At 42.6% G+C, this 26,595-nt stretch overlaps 1 protein-coding gene across 20 annotated transcripts in view; it reads right to left on the reverse strand.

Annotated features, from left to right (window-relative positions):
* The window catches only part of HMBOX1 (homeobox containing 1), a 121,406-nt gene that overhangs the window by 17,714 nt on the left and 77,097 nt on the right, over positions 1 to 26,595 (reverse strand). For 7 of the 20 annotated variants that reach the window (XM_068678926.1, XM_068678915.1, XM_068678918.1 and 4 more), the window contains exons 7-10: positions 6,575 to 6,657; positions 4,365 to 4,460; positions 2,580 to 2,674; positions 2,237 to 2,368 (exon numbers count right to left, since the gene is read on the reverse strand). In XM_068678926.1, the coding sequence (XP_068535027.1) occupies positions 2,237 to 2,368; positions 2,580 to 2,674; positions 4,365 to 4,460; positions 6,575 to 6,657 (406 nt within the window). Of the gene's footprint in view, positions 1 to 1,500; positions 1,582 to 2,236; positions 2,369 to 2,579; positions 2,675 to 4,364; positions 4,461 to 6,574; positions 6,658 to 26,595 lie in introns of all 20 variants that reach the window. The other 13 variants (XM_068678936.1, XM_068678932.1, XM_068678931.1 and 10 more) reach the window with 13 other exon arrangements.

Here is a 26,595-nt window from a genome sequence, read left to right on the forward strand (position 1 = left end):
ATTTTAGGGGACTGGAACTACCATAATTCAAATATTTGGGTCAACAGCCTGCCAAATTCACCAGTCCACCGAACTGAGTGCCATGTATTTCTGTAAGCAAAACTAATACAGGGGAAACATGCTACAGGACTGCAACGAAACCTTGAAAATAAAGGAGAAAGAAGGGTTAACTTTGGCCATGGATTATCAAGCCAAAATTCTACTCTTCTAGCAAAATTTTTAAGTGAAGCGGGCATGTTACTGAGTCTATATCAGAAATAGAGCTTGGTTTAAAATAATAGGAATGAGAACGAGCAACATTCAAAACTAATTTCAGCTGTCAAATAACTTCATCTGGGACGTTGGGCAAAATCCTGGTGTTTTCCTCTCTTTAAAATGTGGCACTAATAGTGAACACACAGTGATTTGGGCATTATAATTTTTACAGAAAGCAAATGATAAACATTTATCAGTCTTCCAACAGCCGTTAAGTGATGAACATGGAAAATTTAAATTTTAAAATGTGCATTGTATGTTTTTAAATTAAGATGACAGGTGGCAAATGCTGAGGGAGACGGAAAAGACGGGATTTGGTAAAATCCAAAGTTATTTAAAGGAATGCATTCATTTCCAGCAAATATAGGGCAAATATTGGGATGTCATCTCAGTTATCTTTACCATGGCAAGAAACACAAAGTTTCAGAGTTCTAGTCATTTCATTAATATTTGGATGAACTTTGTATTTTGAGTTTTACTAGGGTTTAAGTGCTACTGTGGAAAACAGATTTTATGGTTTTAACAGCTAAGGGATGTTAAATGGTCATCAGGAGAGCTTGCCATTTAGTCTGCTAATGCCTAATGATACTTCGTAGAGTAACCCAGATAGGTTAGTGACGAATGTAAGTTTTAAGGACTCTAAACTAAGATGTTTAAATTTTAATATCCAATTTATTTCTGTTTTCAAAGCATTTTGGGTACCACACAAATAAAAATGTAGTTTGGGCATCTAGATAACCCTTCATCTCAGGATCATTCCTGGATCTGATCGATAAGGAACTAACTGCACTCGACAGCAGTTTCAAAATATTTTCCAACAGTCACAGAGCTGACTCTCATCATCTGGAGCTAGCAAGGCTGGTTCCACCAAATCTACTGGCGATGACCTGTTAAGGTCCTCTTAATACCCATCAAAGCCCAGTAGCTGGGAACACCTCTGCCAGATATTTGTCGTACTGGGCCACAGCCAAAGCTGCTGGGGACTCGTTCCAGGACACTCAGTTGCTACAACACTCCACCAGTAGCCCTTGGAGAGGGAGATGTATCTATTTCTCCCAAATGAGTCAATTAAAACACAATCTGCCCACCCCAGGTGTTGGGCGTAGCACAGAACGGAGCTAATATCAAAGCCAGAACCAAGTAAATGAACTGTTCAACAAGTCCAGGGGTGTCAAGTGCACACATCCCTGATGGGTTTGGGCTAACACTGACACCTGAGGGAAAATTGGGAAGGGGATGCAATACCTGTCAGGAAGGTGTGTGAAGGAAGGGTCACCAACTTTAGGGTAGGTGAGGGCTCAGAGTGCGGGAAGGGGTATTCTTTTGCTAGAGAATTTAAAAAAGAAGTTGCTGTCAAGGGTTAAAAATAACCAAGAAAAATAGAGAATAGGCAAGAGTTAAAATGCAAAAAAAAAGAAAAAATAAAATAAAGACAGATAATATGTAAACAATCCAAATAGTGGCACATTGTCACAGAATAATAGGAAGCAGGTATGGGGCCAAATGAAGATTTAGTTCATCACATCCCTTCCCTCCCACCCTTAACCCTTTGTCTGTCAGCATCTTAGGGACTGATCCTGGGCCACTCCTGATGGGTGCTCCCACAGACGAGCACGGGGAGCTCAGCACCTCACAGAGGGCGCTCAGTACCCTGTGGCAAGGTTGACAAAAGGGTTTAGAAAGCGTCCCGGGCAGGGGCTTACTGGTGCACGTGTCTGGGTGCCAGATAAACAACTCACACCAGCTGTAACACGGGCTACAACAAAGACATTTCTTGCAGAAAGAAAGAAAAGGTGAGAGAGGAACACACATGCCTAGTTTTGCAGGGAAGCATGTTGGTGCCTGGTATATTGGAGCAATTGTTAAAGACCTGCACATCCTTTCTGGAGGGTGGATAACTAGCACGGTGCCAAGGGGAAGGAGAGCTCAAGTTATGCATGGTGCACTGGGTGAGTTAACACTCTCCTAACATTTTTCATACATTGCGTGTGGCGTGAATGGTGTAACTTGCTTGTTTGGAGCAGATCCTCCTGTCTTCTTCTACCTTCTCTGCTTCTCTGCCTCCCTCTGAACATCTTCCCTCCTCCTCCCCATTGCGTACTTGCCAAGTGTCCTGTTGTATGACAACAAATCCGTGTGGGTGAGTACTGGTTGCTCAACACATTCAAACAGGGGAGCTGTGCTCTTCCACTTTCCCCATTACAATTACAGCAAAGCAAAACAAGAACACGAGACGTCTGATTTGCACGAGGCAGAGAGCCTCTTTCATGTGTCACAAGAGCTCTGCCACGTTTGGGGACGCGCGGTTGAGGCACGAGGCTTACCTGCTCTGAATAGTCATTGCCATCAACGTCGTCACTGTTGGAATGACCTCCCGGACTCTGTACATCTATTCCATGGCTCTCCAGGATTGCTGCTTCTTCGAAAAAAGCAAATGGATCCCTAATTTATCTGATGCATTAGAGTAATTAAAAGTAACTATTTTTTTTTTTTCAAGAAGTTAGAATAACTGGAAGAACAGAGTTAGTTCTTAGCCTCTTCCTCTTCACTCTCCAGTATTTGGGAAGGTAGCACATGTACAGATACTGGTTTGCCTGAAATCCTTCCCTGCCAACTAACAGACTTGTTTGCGAGTAAGAATCCTTGTTTTCCAGCCAGTCCTATTAGAAATTAGCTTAATTTCTAATGCACTGGAGTGGCAAAGGCATTCCCTGTAGATCTTCCCACATAGTTTGGACTGGCAGGACTTGAGGGGGGCGGGGAGTGTCTGAAAATAGATGGAGAAATTTTTAAAAGCACTTAAGGGATTTAAAAACAATACATCTTCATCTTCCAGCAGGATCCATGCATCTAAAGCTCCGTTTAGTTCTTTCCAATCTCTTGCCAACCCTCCTCCCCATACAGCACGGATAACACACGGTACACATAAAGCTCCAGTTCCACCCATCTTTGACTACCTTTGCTGTGTGCCCCCCCGGAGTTGGACAGAGAGGTTTTGTTTAAAAAAATAAATAAATTTAGATCAAGTTTCAGTATTGCACCAAATGCTGCAGAAAGAACAACTACGGCAAAAAGCCGCAGCCAGCAAGACGGCATAACACACTTGACATTTGCAAAAACACTAATTAACAACAGGCAGATACGGATCTGCGCTCGTCTACACCTTGCAAGCTCGGTTCTGCACAGCACCTCTGTGCGTGCATGAAATTCTGCACACACTGCAGAAGTTTTGTTGAGTCCTGGCTGCTAATGGGAGCTTGCTCTCATTAGGATGCCTTGTTCTTATCCACATTAGAAGGTCTACTTAGAAGTTCAGAGCTGCTTCAAATTTCCTTACGTTGAGGTATTCCAGCAAAGAACCCGCAGGGCTAGCTCTGTGAAGTGACTTGTGTTTTATCTTGATCATCAAGCAAAAATTACGACTTTGTTCCAGCCACTTGTCACTGTGCAACCCCACGGAAAGCAGTAAGGAGCACAGGTGTAACTGGAATAAAAAACTGGCTTGTGGCAGAACCTTTGGTCCTAGTGGCTGAATTTGAGACGTAAAACAACTCATTTGGACTCTTAGATCCCTGTGGGGTCTCAGGGATGGCAGTAAGAAAGACAACCCCACGTTTTGGCTGAAAAAACAAGTGCATTTCAGGGGGACGCAGACACAAGGAAACTTACAACCCCATAAAAGCTCCTCACAACAACCACTTCTCATTTCAACAGCACGCTAAGGTTCTGAACTCGCAATGCTCTCCATTTGCCTGATTTCCCATGCAGATATTTTCAGGTTTTATTTCAGATTTTATTTGGGGATACCCCGAGGAGCCTGAGCGTAGGGAAATACGATTCTCCCTCCGCTAGCAAAATGCTTATTTGGGTTTTAAAAACAGTAAAACTTCTTAACTGCCTCGTTTTTCCTGCACTGATGGTGGAATTTCATAAATTAAAAGAGAAAAAATCTGGAACAGCGAGATTTCTTTTAAAAAAAAAAGATTCCATATTTCTATTAAGACTGCTGGACCCTCTAGTGTTGTCATTAATACAACCTGACATAATTTCCATCTCTCCTGAGCAAGTCTACGTACTGAACCTTGAAAGGAGGCTCTCTGATACATTACCGATATTGGCTCGTCTCTTGATTTCCTTTCTTCTGTTGGCAAACCAATTGTACACTTTAAGGGAGGTAACTCGCTCCAAATCCGATAACTTTTTTCCTATGGAAGTAACAGGGGAAAAAATAATAAAAGATTGTGCTCACCGGGTTGCAGAGAGAGGCAAACTACCCTTATACATCTGATAAAACTCCTGAGATACAGACAGCACTGACAAGTTATTATAACTGGGAGTGAAGAGCATTTTATGCAAACCAGAGCACCGTGCCCAGATGCCATGGTAATAAATGCCAAATATCTCTCTAAAAAACAAAGTAGCCTTTCTTCGGTTTTTAAAAATCTGAAATAGGGGAATTTCTTTGCAGCTTCAATCACCCAGATCCAGCGCCGTGGGAGAATAGAGGGCTGCTTTTCTAGTTCGAGCACAAAACTGAGATTCAAAAAACTCCAGCTCAATTCACAGCCCTGCCACAAATCGCATACCCTTGGGCTAGTTTTCTTGCTATGCGCCGCGAGGGTACAGTTCGCTGACGTGTTTTCCTCGGCAGCAGCAAACCCAGGGAAGGAATTTTGCCCCCCTCCCTTGCTCTGCTTTCCTTCTGCTCCACCAGCCGCTGCTGTCGTGCTCCCACAGCGCTAATCGCAGCCTCTCGATTCTGCCAGGACGCCTTCTATCTTTTGGGAGAAGAGGCTGGGGGGTGCTGGAAACCAGATCACTCGAGTGTTAAACCAGCAGCAATCCCACCCAGCAAACACTCCCTTTTCTCGATCATCAGCATCAAAATGGAAGACAGGAGGGATCCAGCATTGTAGGGACATGATGGAAACTGGCCCTAACCCTATTTAAGGTGTTCAGGATAAGACCTTCAGTCCCCTGCAGCCTGCACAGGGATGAGGCCCCCACCACGTGCTTCAGACTTTCTCAAAGTTTATTTATTCAGTCTATGAAAGCCATCTAATTGCACCAATCGGCGTCTGCAAACTTCAATAAGGAGAGATGAACTGAGTGAAAGAAAAAATTCTGGAAATCGATACCACTCGGTATTTTACCCATCCTGAGACACACCTTTTAAGCAGCTTTAAAGTTGTTAAACCCACCAGTGGCACTGCCAGCACTAAAAAACTGAACTCTTTGGTCCTCTAACCTTCTGCTTCCACCATGAAAAGAGGAGAAACACAAAAGTTGCAACAAGGGAAATTCTGGCTAGCTATTAGGACAATGTGCTTTGCCATGAGAGCTCTCAGCGTTGGAGCAGGGTTCCAGAGAGGTGGGAAAAACTCTGGTTTTGGAGCTATTCAAAACTGAACTAGGCAGACCCCCTGAGCAACCTATTCTAAGATGCTCCTGATTGACCAGATGATCACTTTCAGCCTAAATTGCTCTACGATTCCGTGCTATTCTGTGGCTGCCTCGGTGTTCAGGAGTCATACCTAGCTTTGCTTTGCATTAATTTTGATTCTGGTTGTATAAAATCTAAATATATCCAAAGCTGTTCGAAAACTATGCAAATCTTTGGTAAAACTAAGCAAGGGCAGGTGTGTCCTGAGCGTGGGCTCACTGAACATTGCTGCTCCTCTCCCGAGTATGACTTCTCAAGGAATGGGGAAAATGCAACTTACTGACCCAAATACAGGGTCCTCCATTAACACACTGGTTCTAACATGAGAGCGCTGTCTAGAAATTATGAAAAACACCAAAAGATAGGAAAACTGTGTTCTTTAGCCCTCCGAGGACCTGCTGCATGATCTCCACCAAGCCTCACTCTGTGAACCTAAGATTTCCCATCTGTAAAACAGAGCCAGGAAAACCCACTTTTGTGGAGTGCAATGAAATTCTCAGATCACTGCTAAGTGCTTGTAGAAGTACTTAGAAATAACTGACCTTAAAGGATGAAAGCCTTTCAGAACATGTTTATTTTCGTAGCAATGCTGTATAAATGAAATGTTCAGAGGCACAACTTGTATTTCGTATCTCAACTGGTGGGAATTTAAGTTGCAGACACAGGCATTTAGGGCTGGAAATTGCATTGACTTTCATGTTCATCCAAGTGTGGCAGCTACGCAAGCTTCTCGAATGCTCGAGAAGAAACCTACAACTAGTTGAGAACCCTAAATTGTTAGTAATAGCCACAAAATGAGATTTGCTGAATTTAGCAGGAGATGGTGAAATCTAATTGCAGTCGCCTTTGGAAAAGACATCATGATCAGCTCCTCACCTGGCTTTTGTATAACTGCATTACAGGCGTTTGCAATTTCTTCTCTCTTTGCCTCGTCAGGATATTGATTCTCATTGAAGTAACTGCAAGGAGGGGGAAGAAAAAAGTTTTTTTTCAGAAATCAGAGCACGAATGCTCCAAGCAGCTTCGCTAGAAGGTGTCAACAGCTAGTTTATGCATCACTCTTACCGAGATAATACAGATGCGGTAAATTTTATGTCAACCTTTATATGCATATGGTAGTATCAGCATGCACTCGTACCCACTCTTTGGAAACTTCCCAAATGCCTCAGATAATTGAATGTTATCTCAGCATTTGCAGCATCACCTCAGCATTCGGAATATCGTAGCAGGAGATACAACAAAGGAGGCAACGCTACGAACATCGGAGTTACGACTGTCAAGCAAAGCAACGTGTTACAAGACTTCATAGGCCATGCCTCTGCCTTTTTAATTACCATTTACTTTTTTTTTTTAATTTCTCACCCCAAGCTCAGGCAGTGTCCTACAAATGACAGCCGTTCAATGTTTACTTTGATCACTGGGTTAATATACGCACACATACACATATATACCAATATATATTATACACAAACACTCAGAAATATTGTGGATTTAAACATGTTATTAATATTGTACAGACAAAACTACACAGTAATACGGTAAGATTTCTAGTCAGATTTTTTTTAAAATCACAATTAAAAAAAAAATAGATCTGCCCCAAAACAACATATTCTGAGTATAGCACATTGTAACAGTAATTTTCTGAATAATTGTGATTTCATTGTACTTTATATGCAGTAAACATCCTATAAAAGTGAAATGAAGTAAAAGAAAAACCAGCGTAAGTGCTTTAAAAATTTTAATGAACTGATTTACATTCTACAGATCTTATCAGATCCGCATTAAAAACACCAAACAGAGTCCTGTTTACTTCAATGGACTCCGATAAGCAAGCCACAGGCAGGGACTACTCCATTTTTCTGTAGATTGTCCATAATACATAATCCTGATAATTCTTTGATCGACTTTGATCAGCAACAGGTTCAGATGTTGGACAGCTGCTCTTGTAATATCAGCTGGATAGTTGGAATTTATGATCTTGAAGGTCTTTCCCAACCTAAATGATTCTATGGTTTTCTTTTTTCTTTTGTAGACCATTTGCTAGTAGGAGAGTTAGGCATTATTAGGCATTTATTATTTCCCATGGTCATATTTCTCCTCTGGTGGATCTGCCCCAGCACAGCTGCTCTCTGTGGAGCAATTGGCTCTTCCCAACCTTCTTTTGAACAAGCGGTGCTAATGCAGATCCCACTCTTTCACTCCCAGCTTAGAACCATCCACTGGAAATACAAATTTCGGACAGGAGGTTTGAAATCTACGTACTGCTACTTCATCCTGTGGTTCCCGGCGTTATTTTCAGCTACAGCTATGCCCACAGCTGCCGTGCTATTTCCAAGTTGCTCTTCATTGACTAAGAGAAATCACGCATTAGCCCAGCTAGTTGCACTGTTAATGTACCTCCACTTGATTTGGCAGCTTGCAGAGCAAATAAAACCACAGAAACAGCTCCATTTTCACCAAATGAAGGGCAGGCGACATCTATACTACCAATTTGGGCATTGGAGGCAAACATATTTACACATAAACATCTACGTCTTCCCCGGACCTCGCAGAGCTGCTTTTATGAAGTAGGTCCTGAGAGACTGCCCAGAACTGTAATTCCCACTAGGCTTGAACCTCCTCTGAAAAAGAGCTGAGATTTTGCCATTAGATGTGAAGAAAACACCTGGTTACACTTAGGTAACTGGAGGCTTTGAGTACAGAGCACTTTTATCTCTGGCACTGCCACCAGCAGGAACATTCCCTGAACCAGAGAGTTTCTTCTCACCCCAGCAATACCCCCAAGTCCCTGGGCATGGCATTTTTAAAAGTATATTCTTTCTTCTTTCAGGTATCATCCTTTCTATTATTATATCCTTTATAGTGATATATGTGCCCACGTAAATTTGCAAATTCCTGCTTGAAGGTGTGACGCTCTGCAGAAAGCATTTTTGGAGAAGGGAAAGTTGGAAAACAGCCTAGAAAATGCTTTTTCGTGTCGTTAGTGCAATTGTCTCATGACTGTGTCTCAGCATCCCAACTACAAAAGAGAACTCCGTCCTCTGCCCACAGCCAAGAACCGTTTCCTCTTCTGAGTGCCATGAAATAAAGGAAAAGTCAGGACTATTATTTATATGACTACATCATGTGCACTGGACTTGTGGTCAGGACTCCAAGTCATCGCTATGTGTACAAAAATTAACTCAGCAAGTTTAGGTATTTTATGGGAATATTCTTTGTTTATGGATACTCGTTAGAAGTCGAGAACAAACACCATGCAACAAAATGCCATAAAATGAGACAAACCGATGGATCTATACGATGAATTACTAAAACCAAAGGGTAAAACTCTGGTATCACGTGCCGTTATGGATCTAGATGGTCTGTGGTCACAGAGATGCTAGACAACGCCCAACTTCACTAAGAAATGACAGAAGATGCAAAATCCAAGAAACAGCGTACATCTGAGCTGCCTATCCTTACGTTGATGCAAGAAACAGGCACCAATTAATCAAGACAAGACAACACAAGAGCCACGGGTGACCTTTCTCTTGGCGTGTAGTTAAACACTAAGCTTTTAGCAAGCCACTGAGTGCCATACACTTTGGCTGGCACAAACAAGAAAAAGGTCACATTTATTATTAATAACAAAACTTCGGGCAGGATTGCAATTCTCTGAGATAACATGAAATCTCTTCTTAACTTTCAGAACTGGACAATGAATGAGACATCTCTTAAGGTAAACGAGGCAGTTTTCTTTGTGTATTCCGACCGTTTTTGTGATTCAGAAAAACTCTCCATTGAAACAGTAATTCATATCTACACACACGAAGACAAAATAAGCTAAAAGTGTTTTCATTTTGATGGAAAAATAAATTTCGATCCAATCTTCTTAAGCATTTTCTTTAAACATCTTTTAATGTAAATATCTGATGGCTTCTACAAGGAAGTTGATCCCTGCTCGAAAATCTGGAACCGTTTTCCTCCTCATACCATGCTTTATGAAATAATACTCAAAATTTGACAAGTTTCCAGGCTGCTCCCCTAGGTAAACGAGACTCTTTCATGATGACCAGAAAGCTAAGGAGGTATCAGAGGGGGTCTGGAAGGGACCTGAATAGGTAAATTCAGTTTCTGTAGTTGGCACAGTAATCTTAGTACCTTCCTCTCCTTCTACCAACTGGCTTATTCCTCATCCATGTTCGCGACGTCTCCTCCTGCCCCCATGCACTGAAGCTGCCTATGATCTTGTCCAACTCTCAACTTAGGGTTGTACAAAGAAAAAGGTCACAAAAGGTAAAAAAAGTACCTGCCCCTGGATTTCTCCTGAAAAACAGCTTCCCTATCACCATATTTTGCTTTTAACCTTTGACGTTGATTCTCAGCTGTTTTTATCAGAGAAGAGTTCACACTCAGGAATCTTAAAGGAAAAGGTCTCATAGCTACAAGTAACCGAAAACATTACACGACTGCAACTCTAAGAGCTGATTTTCATCCTTGGCCTCCATTTACACAGTCTACTACCACATCACGTTTCTCTCCCTTCATTTATTTTGAGATCTTAATAGGATCTGCAGGTGACATGCCATGACACAAACCACAACATTTAAAGTCTTCCCAATGTTTCTGGGAAGTAGCTAAGAATAGCTGGGTTTACAAGACAGAAACCAATACAACAACAAAAAAAAAGACTTCATCATTGACTATTTCGGTTTGCTCATGTAGAAGTCATGAACACGCTGATTTTTTTTTACTCCAGGTTCCTCTTGCAAACAGCAAGTGAATTAATCTGCCTCCAGTTCTTTTTCTAATCAGTCAGATGCACTCCTGCAGGAGCCAGGGAAAGAACTCAGGACGTCTGAATTTCTCTGCACAGCTACAAACCACAGCCTGTTCACAAACCTGAAAGTTCCTGAAAACTACAGATGAAAAATATGAAGCCGTATGAACTTCAAAGGGGAAAAAAAAAAAAGAAAAATAGCAGGCACAAGTAAATCCTACAAAGGCATCCTGCTTTCTAGACAAAGGGCAGCTGTCAACTGAATGCCTTCAATGAAGAAACCAAATGATCTCTTTTGTAGAAAATGACAGTGGAGGATTAAAATGAAAAGTGGCCAAATAATTTACATGAGATGAGAATCCATATGATGGTAAAGAATGTAGATATCCTTGAAGCAGTTTCATTTCAATAACACTGAAGCCTAGAAAAATTGCAGATTCAGAGAAACCCTCTTTCTTTCAGGGATAATGTGCTTAGGACAATGACAGAGAGAGAATCCATCTCAGCCCCGGGCTCTGTAATGGAAGTTAACGCAATTCCTCCCCTCTTTACCAAGGTGCCCCTATCTGAATTCCTGCAACAGTTGCCAATCTTCTTTGCTGGGCTCTACGGCTTCTGTTATCCAGGCTGAGATATCAGATGCATTAAGCAATGCTTCGGTAGTGTTCCTGATAATCCACGGTGGAAGTTGTGCTGTTCCCTATCAGCTTTGCAGCTGCCAGGGACGTGTCTGAAACAAGCCAAGCTGCAGAGCAGCCGAGGGATGGCCGGATTCAGGGTGTTTTCGTGGGGCTGCGTGTTGGATATCAGCAGATAAAAACCCAGCTCAGCAGACCCCGGGGCTGAGGAAAGGCTTAGTTTAAGGCACAGCACAGTGATTGAAGTGCAGGCTGAAAGGGATGGTCCTATCTACTCCTTCGCTCCCTTTTTGCAGAAAGGTTTTCTGCCCGACTGCTCCTCCGGTCCAGCTTTCCACCCATGCCAAGAGCAGAATTTGCACAGCCGAGGGATGTAGGCAGGAGATGGCAGAAACACACAGCTGGAAAGGGCTCCTTCGGTGGCACTTCACATATATCCTCCTAAACTGATGCTAAAAGCAAAGCCTGAGCGACGAGCTTGTGGATTGGCCCAGAGATTTATAGGGGAAAAAATACAAATAAATAAATGCCCATATTCCCCGGGTCCCATCTGACCCCTGCTGATGAGAAGAAGATCTTCCTGCCACCAGGGACAGAGCTCGTTGCCAAACCCTCCAGAGTCTCAAAATACAGGAGAGTGCAAGCTGCTCTTTTGTCTTCGATAAGACTGCCTGTAATTTCAGCTCCCTATCTAGTTTCCCTTCAAACCTCCCCTCTGCTTTCCACTGACAAGTTACACAAAACACTCGAATATAGTTACCTATTTTGTCTCTCATTAGGGTATTTATCAACCTGGTATCACGCAGGAGCAAGAGGTCACCGCTTCAGTCTTCGTGGCTTTTAACAGAACTATCATTCGGGCTGTCAAATCACTGGAAATATTCCTGAAGTTGGTCTGTCAACTGTGCCCGAGATCTTATCTCTGCATGGCATGAAGCAGACTGTCAGGGAAGTGACATTCAAAGCATAATCTCATTGGAAATTGTAATTACTAGTTTATTTCTCGGTAAATACTGGCCAAGAATATCACTAATGCTATTTTCATCGGGGTCAACAGATGACACTATCCGTTTTATCTACTGCTATTTTCTGCAGATCCTACAATAACGGGATGTGTGTCAACCAACCAGTGCACCCCACAACACAGACAGCAAAATGAAAGCTCAAAGATATTATCGTCACTGATAAACTCTGGCAGAACGGAGAATTACTCCAAAGCTACTACCTTCTCCTTCCTCCAGAACCACAAAATGTGAGCAGCAGTGGAGTTGCTACGGGGAACATCTGATGAGCCACTTTTGCACTTGAGATCAGCCAGGGATGAGAACTGCTTTGGGGATGTGAGCAGATGAACTTGAGTCTACGCAATCCTTCGGCTCAACTGGATCTTCCAAGCAGGCAAAAGAGAAGTTAAAAAAAAAATAATAATCCAAAAATCCCCCAAAATACTGACAAACACAACTGTTGCAGCTCCCTGCTGTTTTCCATATATGACTATCATTTAGCTAGGGGCTTTTCCTTGGATTTTAAGGACAAGAAACCACTGTGGGACTCCAGCCTGACCTCTTCTACAGCACTGACCCAAGGTTCCTCAGCAATTCTGACACTAAGCCCAGCTCTTCTGCTTGACCTTCAGAGATATTCGGCCCCAATGTAAAAATCTTGCATTTCGTCCAATGGAGAACTACCATCACTTAAAAAAATGCTTTGGAACCAAATTCTAGGAATACTCACTCTTCAAAAATCTGCGTCTCATTCCTAGCTTCAGCTTTCAACCCCAGTGGAGTGCTGAACTCTTCATGAGAACGGTCCTGAACTCTCTCCTTATAACAGAAGTTTCATTCTCATCCTTTTCATGGAAAGTGCAAATCGGGAGGAGAGATCTCAACAGGACTTGATTACTTACAGCACCAGATATATGTAAATTGTAATTGTTGTTTTGCACGTCTGTCTCTGTTTGTGTACAGAAATTGCATAATCATGTCAGTGCACGTTTAAAAAAACTCATACTCAAGGGTCTGGGGATTCTTTAGCCGGGTTGTACAAATCCGTGGCTAAACTCAGAAAGTCACTTTACTGATTTTTCTGAGCAGGAGCAATCTCTACAACAGAAATTAAAACATCGGCAATACACCTTGCACTGGAGTGTGTAAAACTCTGACCTTCAAAGCGACTCCAATATCAACAAGTTTCTAATTTTTTAAACGTCATTTTCTTGATATTTTGACAGCACTCTCAAGCACCAACACAATCCTATCAAGCTATTAAAATTATCCCCCAAATTGTTGAAAACCAGAATTAATTGATAATAGCTCTGAAAGCCTCGTACTTTCAAGAGATAATCTATGCCTCCTAATCTATAGCACCCTACCGTCGAGATAATTAACAATTAAAATAAGAATAGTTAAGACATCAGAGGTGGCGATTTACTCTTCCTTGTAATTGGATTTGGTGATAAGAATATTTTTTGAAATTACACAACAGCTGTCTTCCGAGCAGAAGAGATTTGGACTTTTCAGCAATTTGAAACAAACACGTAGGTACGTTCTGCTGAAGGCACCTTGAAGACACGGACACACAATGGCTAAATTTGTACAACTATTCTTACACTTAATGGTGTCCCAGACTCCTAAAACTAACATAGCTGGCTGAATTGGTCACAAAATAAGAGGGAAAAAATGACAGATTTTTTTTTTTAAAGCCAGCAACTATCACATCAAGACATGATCAAGTGAGAATTATTCTGTAATATTTCCACAACCAGTTGGTGTGAGCACACGGCACCTTCAAAGCTCTTCTAGCAAGGCATCTAAGCATGAATAACGTGTGAGTCTTGTTCTGCTTTATTTACTTGCATTTTTTAAATGGAGACCTACACACTACAAGGCTATTTATGCGCATTAAATCCTTTGGGCTTAACCCCATGATAAACCGGACCTTTGTGAAGACATCTGAAGAACAAATATCTCATCTACAATTTTGAACTTTGTACAGGGGAAGAGTTATTGAAGTGACATCCTCTGGATTAGCCAGTGCTCACAAAACAGGGTCAGTCCATGGATGAAACATCTCCAAGAAGTGATAAGACCCTACAGAAATCATCCCTGGCACTTCAGCAAGAGCCTACCCACTCGTAGGGCATGTGTTTGCTGCTTGGGAAGCCCAGCTTTCCAGGGGGATATACCATAATCAAAACTGTGGTTATTAGAAATAAGGTTTGCTGGATAACAGAGGATTCCAGGGGTTTATCTGGCAATATAAATAAATACAAAAAACGTATTAATTGAATTTTACATTGCTCAACCCAAAATTTCATTCTGTTCTCTTTCAGAAAACACTTAAGAGTCAGAATATGAGTTTCCTGCTCATCTGAAGTAAGGTATTTCTAAAAGTATAGTCCATCCTTGCCTCAAAATTGTGCTCTAATGTTAAGTTCAGCACTGGATCACACACAAAAAAACATATATACAGAATGCCAAGTGTAAGCAGCAAGATCCCCCAGGATGTTACTAGTTAAATCTTGGTGTGGTCACATTTTTCAGAATTTTCTACTCCTCCTAGCTGTGAAGCTTTTAAGTCACACTTTGTCCCGAGCCTCCAGGAGAGGAAAAACACCACCCATGACATTTGTGATAAAGCTCAGGATGAGCTGACAACTTCCTCTGTGCTGCTATATCACTAGCCTTTTCCCCTCAAAGGTCCACAAGTTTTTATGTACAATTTCCAGTACTTGACCTGACTCAGCTTAGCTTAGCTTCGGAGGCCTGAGCCAGCCATCACTGTTGCTGCATTTTCAGGAAATAAAAATTGATTAAACTAATGAAAGGACCCTACAGAATCCAAAGCCTTAGGTAAGGCCAATTCTTGCAGGATATCCAGGGCATAAAGTCAAGAGGCTGAGGATCAAAGCTTCTGATTTTGGGCTCATGACATGTATTTTTCCTAATGGCTGGTACCTTCAAGACCTGGACCAGAACTATTATTGCATTAAGTGTTGCACAGACACAAAGCAGAAAAATGAATTTAATTTCCAGATATTAATAGAAGAATTTAAGAGTGGGAGAACAGCAAAAGGAAGAGATACACACACAAGAAAGCAGCTGCAGAGCCATGAAATAAATCCACAGCTCCTGACTCCTGGATCTGTACTCTATATCATGAGCTGTGATTTCTGCCATGTACTTCCTCCTAAATGTCATTGCCACTGCAGCTCTGAAAAGCCAAGCTCCCTGGGGACAGCCTCATCTGCTCTTTAGGAGGTATGACTAAAACAGCACTGGTAGTAATACTCTAAAAGCAACCGAGGAGTTCTTGACGACATCTCTATATCTAGAAAAATCAATTATTCTTTGTCATTTGGGGACTTCAGCAAAGCATTTGATACAGGGACGAATGGAAAATTATTAATAATAAAGATTGGTATAATTACGAGTTAGTTGCCTTGAGAAGTGGACTGAAAATTGAAAATAATGGCTTGGAAGGAGGTTATCAGTGGTATTTCTCAAGCATCATTGTAGGAGTATCTTAAGAATGAAAACACTTAAAGATCTTGCCATGAAGTCTGAACAAGGTAACGCACACTGCTGATGACAAAGTCAGAACTCATGTCAATGCAGAGAATTGGAGTATCAGAAAAAGAAACAGACAAACCTGAGGGCAAGAACTAGAGAGAAATTTAAGAGTCCACTATATAAGGTACATGTTTGGGAACAACAGCAGCTTCTGATGTACACAAAAGTATCACCAGCTGGAATAGAAAGATCATTGCCTCTTAAGTGACTGTAGGATGACTGAAAGACAGTGCAACAAAACCACCAAAAAAACAAAACCTGGATATTTCTATCAGCATGCTGGCTATTTCCAGTACAGAAAGAAATCCATCCAAATAGCTGTACAAGAGACAATGTACAGTCCTGGCCACATATTCAAGAAAGCTGACTTTAAAACTCATCAGACCACAGAGCAATCAGGGTAGCAGAGGAATGGAATCTCTATCTTGCAAGAGATACAGCTTGTTTTACCTAAGCAAACCTCAAGGCTGAGATGAGGTTATGGTTTACCATAAATACATGAAGGATGAAGAGGGTCAACACTGGAGACAAGAGATGGAGGTCAGGATCTATTCTAGTTAAATGATAATATTGATCCAACAAGGATGGGTACATACTGGTCACAGACAATCTCAGGAACGTAGATTTTTAACTGCTGAAACAATAAAAGCCTGCTGGGTAGCAGTCTCCCAGTAGGCTTTTGTACCCTTGGCAATATCTGCTTGTAAGATAGAGAATTTAATCAGTTTCTGAAAGGGATATAATAAAGGTTGAGTGAAACGAGAAGCTGGACATGAAACAGGAAGTCCCAGTCCAATGTTCCTGTGATTAGGAGAATATCAAGGAGTATTTAGAAACTGAAAGAGCGCCAGCCCATGAACATAATCACTAACAAATCAGATGACCTTTTCTATATGTTTTGTTCTTATGTACCCTATTTTCTTCCTTTTTTTTTTTTTTTCTTTGTTTATAAGAAAATCGCATTAAAAAAGCTTTTTGGAACAGCTCCACGTTTTCTATTTTGTTGACAAAGTTCCTCACAAACAGTGCAGTATTCAAAACAGATTAAAACTTATGCATGCTGTGAAGGAAACTCAGGCAAAAAAAAAAAAAAAAAAAAAAAGGTCAATTGTGCAATCCTGGACTAGAAAAAGAAAAGGATAAAAAAGAATCTAGGATGTGGTAGTGACTTTTGTGGTTAAAGCCCATATGGTTCCCTGATAACACATTCTTTTTAGTCTGTTTAAAGTGCTCCACAGTCTGACCAAGAGCCCATAAATACATGATGCAACATACTTAAAGAGTTTTACTTAGGAATTTTGCTCCCTCACTTCTCCATGTAATTACTCTGTTTATTACTTGTATAAAGACCTCACATCTGTTACTACATGGCACCGAATTTCCTTTCACTGAGGTAGGTTTGGACTCTGTTCAGAGACTAGCTGCAGCGAGAGTCAGCACGAGGCGTTTGCATCCTTCTGGAAACCAGAAATGGGCACATCCAGCAGTGAGCTGAGTTGGACGGTGCTCATGGGCACTCCTTGCTGACAGCCGGCTGCATCAAAACACAAAGTGACAAGGTGTCAACCTGATTGCTAATTCGATCCTAATGCTCAAGATTTTAATTTTGTGATTCACTTAAGTGGGTTTACTCTGTGGATAGTATTACATACGGGTCAGGTAAATCTCCCTGTGAGTCATGACTGTTCCTCTTAGCTGAACTTGGACCTGCAATGACCCTCCTTGGCAGGTTTTGTCTAGTCCATTCTCAGGAGGTTAAGTAAGCTGAAAAAGAGCCAGAAGGAATGACCACAGCTTTATGATCACTTGTGCTCGTTACTGCAAAGGGAGCCATTTGCTGTTGCATTATCTGCTAAACTTCCCAGAAGTTTGCTGTCAAAAACTGAGTACGCTCCCCAGCGTTGTCTCAAGCTCTTTCGGTACAGACACAGAAGTAGTAGAGTAAAACTGTTAGATCCTTGTACCAGAGCACATCCAAAGATACATCACCTTTGCATGCTTTGTAATCTGATCAAGAAATTTTGTTCTAGACAGCTTACAGTGTATAGTCGTAGCAAAATGGCTATGTAAAACTGTAAATGTATGTAAAATGTAGGCAGAATGTACCAGGATCCGGTTCACAGACTTTCTGCAACAAATATATCATGAATTTCTCTGCCTCCTGTAACTAACAGGTAAGAAAATACTGGTGTAGATAATTAATACAAGTTTTTTGTTACTATTTGATCCTGTATACTTTAAACAGGATAATCGCTGGAAGAAGAACTCCAAGAAGTATATTGCTGGCATAGAAGAAAGCTCAAAGAGAGAGATCCACAGCACAGGACTTGTACTTTTACACTGCACATAGAGCAAGCAGCATCTAGAGGTCTCAGCATGACTGTAGACAGCCCACTTTAGTACGTTCTGTATATGAACAAAATACAGTCCTTGGCTCAAAGAAGTTATGACCTAAAAAGATTGTAATTAAAAGTGGCATTATTTAATGTTCTGGAAAGTAAAAGATTTATTTTAGATACAAATAAAGCAGATCATTGCCATAAATTTCAGAAATATCTAAACACACCCACAATTGAACTTCATTAGCTGTCTTTGCAAAAAGCAGAGTAATGCACGCAGAACAAACTACTCATGTACACCAACTGGTTCTAAATTAGTTATAACCATTAAGGAAAATACACACAAATCATTGCGGACTACTCGAAGAAAACATACTTACAATCAATATACAAAACTGATCAGCAAAAATCAGCTGGTAGGCTGAAGGTCAGAGAACAACAGGAATCAGATTCTGCTGTCTGTATAAGCTGGAATATTCCCTCTGGAAATATGGTAATCAGTACAGCTCCAGTCCCTTCTCCCCTACCCTGCATCACGAAAAATTAAAAATGTAGAACCACAGAACCCCGTAATGGTTGAGGGTAGAAAGGGCCTCTGGAGGTTGCCTGGTCCAACCCTGCTGCTCAGGCAGGGCTGCCTGGAGCAGGTTGCTCAGAAGAAATAGAAAAGGTCCAGAGAAGAGTAATAATGCACGCTATTAGGGGCAAGGAAAAACTTTCAATATAAGAAGAGGTAAGAGAAGAACTGGTTAATTCAGAAAGATAATCACTACATTAATAGCAGTATACAAAATGAATGATCATGGGAAGGCAAATGCCATGTAATGCAATGTTCGGATTCCTTCTTCTGCTCAGGCAAAAGGGACCTCCAAGTTTTTAAACATATTTTAGCATACGAAATGGAACCAGGTACTAATTAGTTCTCATGAAGTACCCTGAAGACCCTCACAACATTTAGAAGGAATTACATATTTATGTGAATAATAAGAATACCCACAGCTGCAATAGCAGGGTTTTAAGAAAATTAGAGTAAGAGATAAGAGGTTTTGTCCACAGCTGTATGCGTGCTAGCCATGTGTGAGCTAGCTCCTGACCATGGAGGATAGGTAGAAAGGATGACAAACACCATCATCATCATCATCATCATCACCTGCGTTACTGCCGAGCCTCCAAGTGGCAGTCAGGTGCCAGAACACAGCTCTACAAGCTGGGACGCTCACATGAAATCAATGCAAGGGCAAAAAAGGCAGCTGGACATTGCACCTGTAAGCATCAAGGGGTACGCTGTGGAGTATGGGGTCCATGAGCTGGGTTGCTCCAGTAGATACTCTTAAAAACAAGAATTCAAGAATTGGTTAAGGGCTCTTAGAGATCCTCTGATACAACTGAGGTACTGGAGCTAGCAAAAAGGACATCAGCCTGCGTGGTAAGCACTGGCCATGCCTTTCTGCATCTTCACTGAAAGCATCTGGGCACTAATAGAGATTTCTGATCCCGGCTGTTTATGAATTGCTGTGATACTATGAGAAGACAATGACATAGCTTAGGGTGAGGTCCTGCTCCTGACCTTCATGAGCAGGAAACAGAACTCTGAATATCTCAACTGGCCCTGCAGAAATGCAGAGTATCTGGGCTAGAGAAGAACTCCCATTCTTGAAATACGGGCTTATTGCATCAGACAGTGCAGTTACAGGTCAGACTGACAAGGCTTGCTTTGCAAATGTTGCTTTCAGTTATTTTGACCTTGGCAAAAAAAAAAAAAATATCTGGAGTCTGCTGCAAGGAGTTGCCCCTCCCACAGATCTCTTTTTTTTATTATTAAAAAAAAAAAGGAGAGAGAGAACAAAGATACAAAAAGCACCTGAGCTCCCTGAAGAAGAAAAATAACTCATTAGGTGCTGGATCCTGCAGGAGACCAGCGGCTGGTGAGCGCTTTGGGCAGACATCCTAGTATTGCATTTTACTGCGTGCTCTCTGCCAAACAACTGGGATTTGCTTACAGCTGATTAGAATAGGAAGCTTGCATATTATGCATGTCTAAGAGGGAACGTGGCTTCATCTAATGCAAAATAAGAACAATGCTGTGTAGTAAGCATAAAATGGCTGCTCTTGCATTTTCTGAAGACATACAGTGATGACCCTGAGTCGAACCACTTGAACTTTCAGATAATAAAACGATCTTGCTGGTGCCTAAGTTGTAAAGCGAACTTTGCTGAATGCCTTTGCAGAAGTGCCTGTGCTCACAGATCTCACAGCCCTTCACGAGCTTGAACGGAAAATAAAGATCCTAAAAAAATTCCCTTCCTAGGTCTCAAAGGACTTAATGAAGTTAAACCTCCCACTGCGACTTGCTGACTAACAAACACCTCATAATAGAATAGAAGGAGCTGGAAAGTAATGCAAAGAAGTCACTCGACGTTTCCCTCTCCGCTGAGATCAAGTATATCAGAACAATCCTGACAGGTTTTTAGCTAATATGCTCCTCAGAAAGACTCCATAATTTCTGTGGATAACCTTAGTGCTCAACCATCCTTAAAGACAGAAAGTTTGTCTTAATGCCGAACACAAATCTTCCTTGGTAGCCTGAAGGTTACAGGCTTTTACCTTCTTGCTCGTACCTTTGTTTGCTCTGGTGCAGCCTCCCAAACAGGTACCAGGTATTTTACAGTCGAGAACGGAGTCAGAGAAAGGTTCAATGACATCCGAGGGGCACCTCGCTCGCTCCAACAAACCCGAGGAAAAGGAGCAGAATTTCCGAGCCAACTGGTGGACGTCGTTACATTGATGAGAAACTGATGGTCTGGTTTTAACAATATACGAGCCTAATGGAAGAGACCGAAAGACATTACTTCCTGCTCTGTTGTCAGCCTGAAGAGGGAGAAACACAATGAATCCCAAACTTAAATCTCCTCCAAAGCCTTGCACAGGAAACTTAGATCCCCTATGGGGCCGGTATTAAGGTTCTGCTAGAAGACATAACTAAGAGTAATGGGATGAAATTAACTAAGAAAATTTCCTAACTGAATTTCAGGAGCTAATAGAGCTCTCATTTTCCCCGGGGAAGCTGTGGAAGCCCCAGCGCTGGGGAGAGCAGCAGTAATAGCGCTTTCACAATCGGAAGAATTTCTAATAAGGCATGTCAGCCCTGATAGCGCTCAGCGCCAGAACCATGCACAGGGCTCCGCTGGCCCAGCCCAGCGCCACCGGGCTGGGATCACAGCAGAAGTTGCTCCTTCAGGAGGACAGGCGAGGCTAAATGTCCTGCAAGTGACCGTGCAGCTGATGGAAACACAGCAGTGGCTGGTTTGGGCACAAAGATGGCTTTCGTAGCCAGTTTGGGCCTGCTGTGAAGAGGGAACGAGACTCCAGCCTGGTTGAATCTGACAAGAAGTTTGGCAGCGACACCAGGGTAATCATGGGATTGTAGGGGTTGGAAGGGACCTCCAGAGACCATCAGGTCCAGCCCCCTGCCAAAGCAGTTCCCTAAAGCAGGCTGCCCAGGGAGGCGTCCAGATGGGCCCTGAATATCCCCAGAGACCCCACAGCCTCCCTGGGCAGCCTGTCCCAGTGCTCCATCACCCTCACCGTGAAGAAGTTCTTTTGTGTGTTGGTGCGGAACTGCCTGGGCTCCATTTTGTGGCCACTGCCCCTTGTCCTGTCCCCACAAACACTGAAAAGAGGTTGGCCAAATCCCTCTGCCTCTCACACTTCAGGTATTTATAAGTATTGCTAAGATCCCCTCTCAGTCTTCTCTTCTCCAGGCTGACCAGCCCCAGGTCTCTCAGCCTTTCCTCACAGGGAAGATGCTCCAGGCCCCGTATCATCTTTGTGGCCTTCCACAGGACTCCTTCCAGGAGATCTAAACCTTAGGACACATCTTCAACGATGCCAGCACAACTGCTGGGATGACCACGCTTTTAACCAACTCGTCCAAGTCCAACCAGACAAAAACAGAACAAAATACAGGCAAGCAAACCACCACCACCAATAATCACAGAAAATGTGTACATCTCCCTGTCAAGCTTTCCCTTTCCTGCTCTCTCCATCGTACATTCCTGTCATTTGCCCTGAGCCAGTTCTGGCGTGCCCCCGTTGCATGGCAAGCTGAATCAATTCACTGAAACGAGGGGAAAAAATATATATTTTTTTCCGAACTGAGCTGAATTGGCTGGTATTTCCATCAGGCAAGAAGCGTATCTGGCACAATGCAGGGTGGCAGCAGTAGGGAAACTGAGGAGGAGGAATCGAGAAGGGTGATGAGACAGGATAACACCTAAAGGATGAGATGGTGACAAACTGTTAATTCAGCTCAGCTCTATCACGAAACGATACCCTCCGTATCTTGGGAAATCTAAACCCATTTCTCTTATGAATAAAGTTGCCGTGGCTCACAAAGCCAAGTGGAGCACCCGACTTCGTTTTGCCACCTGTGAAATGGGGATAATAGGGATCGGTATCATTTAGTCCTATTTAACCTAAATATTTCTTTACATCTTTGCTTCGAGAGCAAAGGAAAGTGTTACAATAAAAATACAGACACAAACCAAAACGACCCTCAGCTAGAGAAGTCCCTCCTCTCTAGACAAACTGAAATTATTTTCAACTAATTAATTGCTCATTTTGTTTAGAGCAGAATTTATAGTTATTTTAATGCAGTATTTGGATGAAGCATATACTTAAACAACATTCAAGCCCTCCCCCCATCAGTCTTCACTGGTACTCAGCAAGGGTGCCTCAAAACGGGTGTAGCCATTGATTCTGCTGCCAATCTTAGATGGTTTTTTAGCAACAATTTGCCTGAAAAGGAAGATAAACCTCAACTGCAACATACAATTACAGGAGAAGCACAAATAACTTAAAGAAGGAGAAAAAAAAAAAGATAGACAAGACAACACAGCTTCATTAAAAAAAAAAGAAAAAAAAACCCTAAGGGGATTTTCAATTTCATAGTTCTAATGAGAAGGGTTGAAAAGAGGTAAAGCAGAGGGAAAAAAAAAATCTTTGGGACAAGATGTAACAAAGGAGAACACGAAATTGAACCAGCACCAGACTTTCAAGTTTAACCTCCGGTTTCGATGGAAAGGACTGTCGTCGTCGTAGCCCTATTCCCCAAGGAGGGTAAGCCACACAACAACATCAGCGCTCACAAAACTCAGCATATTTCATGAGGAGGAGGCTCAAGAAGAGAACAGGTCAAGGTTGATATCACTAGCACAGCAGCAAGAGGGAGCTTGCACTGCAGTTGTCTGAACCACACCTAGTCTGCAGTTAAATATAGAACTTTACTTTCTGGAACTATTGCTCCTCTTAACCTTCAGAGCATAAATATTCGGAGCGATATTTAAAAAAAAAAATAGAAAGGAAAGGGAGAAAGAGACCTTCTGAATCTATTGTCCGAAATCTAAGCCTAGCGACTAATAAACCATCCTGGGAGAATTTCCAAAAAAGCAGTAAAGATTGCAGAATTGAATTACAGAAACCACAAGCAGCGTTCTGGAAATCCAGTATAAACCAATTAGTTTCTTTAATACACATACCCCACATACGGACACTTATGCACAGCAGACGTTTAAATACATGTGGTGGCCCTCACTATAATCTTAATTACATCAGGTTGGCACCGACGTAGTAATTAATTGCATTGGAATTAGTGTTGATTTGCATCTTTACAAACAGAGGAGCCCTCAACCTTCAACCCTCACCCTTCTCATGAAGTTCGTGGACCAAATCCTGAGCGGTGCTGTACATTTTCAGTTGGAGAGGCTGCTGGAAGTGAACCTCTCTCATTTTTGCAATCACATTCAGATTCTTCCCTTGAAGTGCTCTCAGCTGCTCTGACACACTGACTTCTACCAACTGCATTTCATACCAACTGATTCCAAGTCAAAAGCGCATCCCACAATTAACTCACAGAGCAGCCCGAGACTTTGATCCTCATCCAAAAACTGCTTATACAGCTTCACAGCCACGTTTCAGAAGTTTACGGGAAAAAGGAGTTCTGCATCACCTACACAGGAGTTTCCATTGATGTCCAGACTCAGCCCTCCTTCCTTTAGGCACCTAGCTAAATCACCAAAATTAGGTGTCATTGCAGAAGGCTCCTTTCTCGTAGGTAGAAGGGCTCACGTACCCCTCCCAAGCTGCAGCAGCGTGTTGGAATTAACTTCTAGATCCCTGCTGAATAGCCAGAGAGCCCGGATGAACAAACACTTTGCTGAGATATCCCCAAAAGAAGCTGAGAATTAGGTGCCTAAATCCCTGCACACACCAAAAGCACATTGAGATGCTGCAGGACATTCAAACACACCACCACGAAACACATTTAATTAAGGACTGTAGTCCATCAAACCGAGTACAATGCCTCCACTCCCAGTCAAAACCTAATCCTGTAGAGGAAAACGCAAATTATCAACTGGCACCAGACCACACGCAATGCCAAAAACTGTTTTTAGGGGCCAGGTGTTGCTTCCTGACCCTATGGCACCAAGCAAACCTGATCCGCTCGAGACATCCACGGGTCTGGTTACCTCCAGCCTGGCCGGGGCTCCGAGGCGTGTTACTAGAGGACTCTGGTGACTTGTAAGTGAAATTAGCTTCTCCCCAGGGCTCCCACGAGAGCGTTTTCCTCCCACTGTTTCGAAACTTGTCACATAAAAGAGCTCATCCTTACGGCTCCGCCAGGCCTATTAAAGTCGCACAGTTAAGCAACCATATTCCCCCCCTTGCTTTATGGTGTAGTTTTATTGCCATACAAAGCTTTTACCACGGCCCCAGTTTACTGTATCCTTGCCTCCAGTAAAACTCTCGGCCATGCTTTCCAGAACCTACCCACGAGGTTGTGAAACGCTCAGCCTGCGGTGACCTCTCAAGGGCTTGGCAAATGATGATTAAAGCCAGGATTAAGGCAACGTGGCAGAAGTCTCCGTGTAACCACAGAATAAGAGACCTCCGGCAGTAAATACCTGACAGAGCACGAGACAAGATGCAGGGAACAAAACCAAGAGCGGCTAAAAGAAGAAAGAGGGCGACAAAAAATTAGATCAGGTGATTATGTATCTGCATAAAGTACTTGATTTCTGATGTCAACACCGACTTGCTTCTTTTAATACACAAACCCAAAGCTTTCTGACAGACACGTACCAAACCAGTACAGGTTGTCTGAGTTGGAGTGGCACAGCAGAGACTGGTTTTGGGAGAGATCTGGAGGAGGAAAGAGCACTGCTTGCTTGCTTGCTTAGCTTTCTCTTTCTGCTCTGTGTTTCCACAGCACCTAGCACAGAGTCTAAGGCACTACCATGATGCAAACAGCAAACAGGAGTAGTAATTGCAGCTTAGGGCAGGCAGAAACCAAGGAGAAAAGCACCCGTGCCCAAGAGAGCTTTAATTCTACTTCAGAGCAGCCAAATATTTCACACGCACGGGGTTAACAAGAAGATGGCACTGTCCAAAAGGTACACATCTTTGTCATCCTACCTCCTGCAGTCATACAAGCAGTTCGATGTCCTAGCCATCGGGCTACACTTCACATCATCCTGCCCACGCAGAGGGGGACACCAGACAAATGCAGACCCCTGTTCTACCAGGGCATTGCATTAGCTGGGTCTAATAAAGCACAACAAATTTTAAACATTTACATTATTTTCTCTGGGGCAGAGTTCAGCCAAAGCTGAAAACGTTGCAGTGCCAGGATAGAATATGGAACAAACACTTTTAGTTACTGGCCTCAGCCTGTAGCCTCCCAGAAGTATGCTCATGTTGTGTGTCAAAAGGCTCGGGTCCCCGAGGGAGCTCCGTATTTTAGTATGTCAAAAAGAGACACCCCCCAAAAGACCCTCGTGCAAGCAAGAAGGAGCAGTAGTACAGAAATGGCAGAAGCATACTCTTAAAATCTGATGGCCAAGGACTCTGGAGCTGCAAACTAGGGAGTACAGCACACACGGAGCATCATCTGGTGCTGTCAGGGAAAGGAGGTTCCTCACGCTCCTGGAGGGGAGAAAACTCCTCCCAGCCACTTAGCCTTTAACAGGAATAAGCATTCATCCCTAAACTACGTTTGAGTTCACTAGCCCTTTCTTATTATGTGATATTATCCACAAAAGAGAGATTACTCTAAGCAGAGGGAAAGGAAAAGCACGTTGGCAGCCAGGAGTCCGGGCTCAGAGTGCTTCGTCTCTGCAGGACTGAAGAGCTGGGAGCTCTAATGATCACCTGCCACTCTGCATATGTGTTTGAAAGATCCACTTTGCTCTGTACTGTTCCCAGCTCACGTAAAAGGGTTGTAAGAGCCTTTTTGGAGCGGGAATCTATTGCTTCTTAAGCAAAGTTCTGCATCCTGAACAATTACGGTGCTGCTGAAATGCGACTCTCCAATATAAAATCACTCGATACGTTAGCAGGATAAAGCAGAAATTGGGAAGGAGAAATGTAAAGAGTGTGCAGAACCCCATGAAGACAGAGCCTGGAGTAGACTGGATGGAAAGGCAGAGCAGCTTAGCAGCTACAGAATATGAGATACGAGTGTCCAGAGGGGTACATCACTTTTTTTTAAGCAACAAAAGGGCTGAATTAGCTCCTCCTACTCCGCCATACA

This window comes from Anas acuta, chromosome 3 (assembly GCF_963932015.1).
Source record: "Anas acuta chromosome 3, bAnaAcu1.1, whole genome shotgun sequence".
Taxonomy (NCBI): domain Eukaryota; kingdom Metazoa; phylum Chordata; class Aves; order Anseriformes; family Anatidae; genus Anas; species Anas acuta.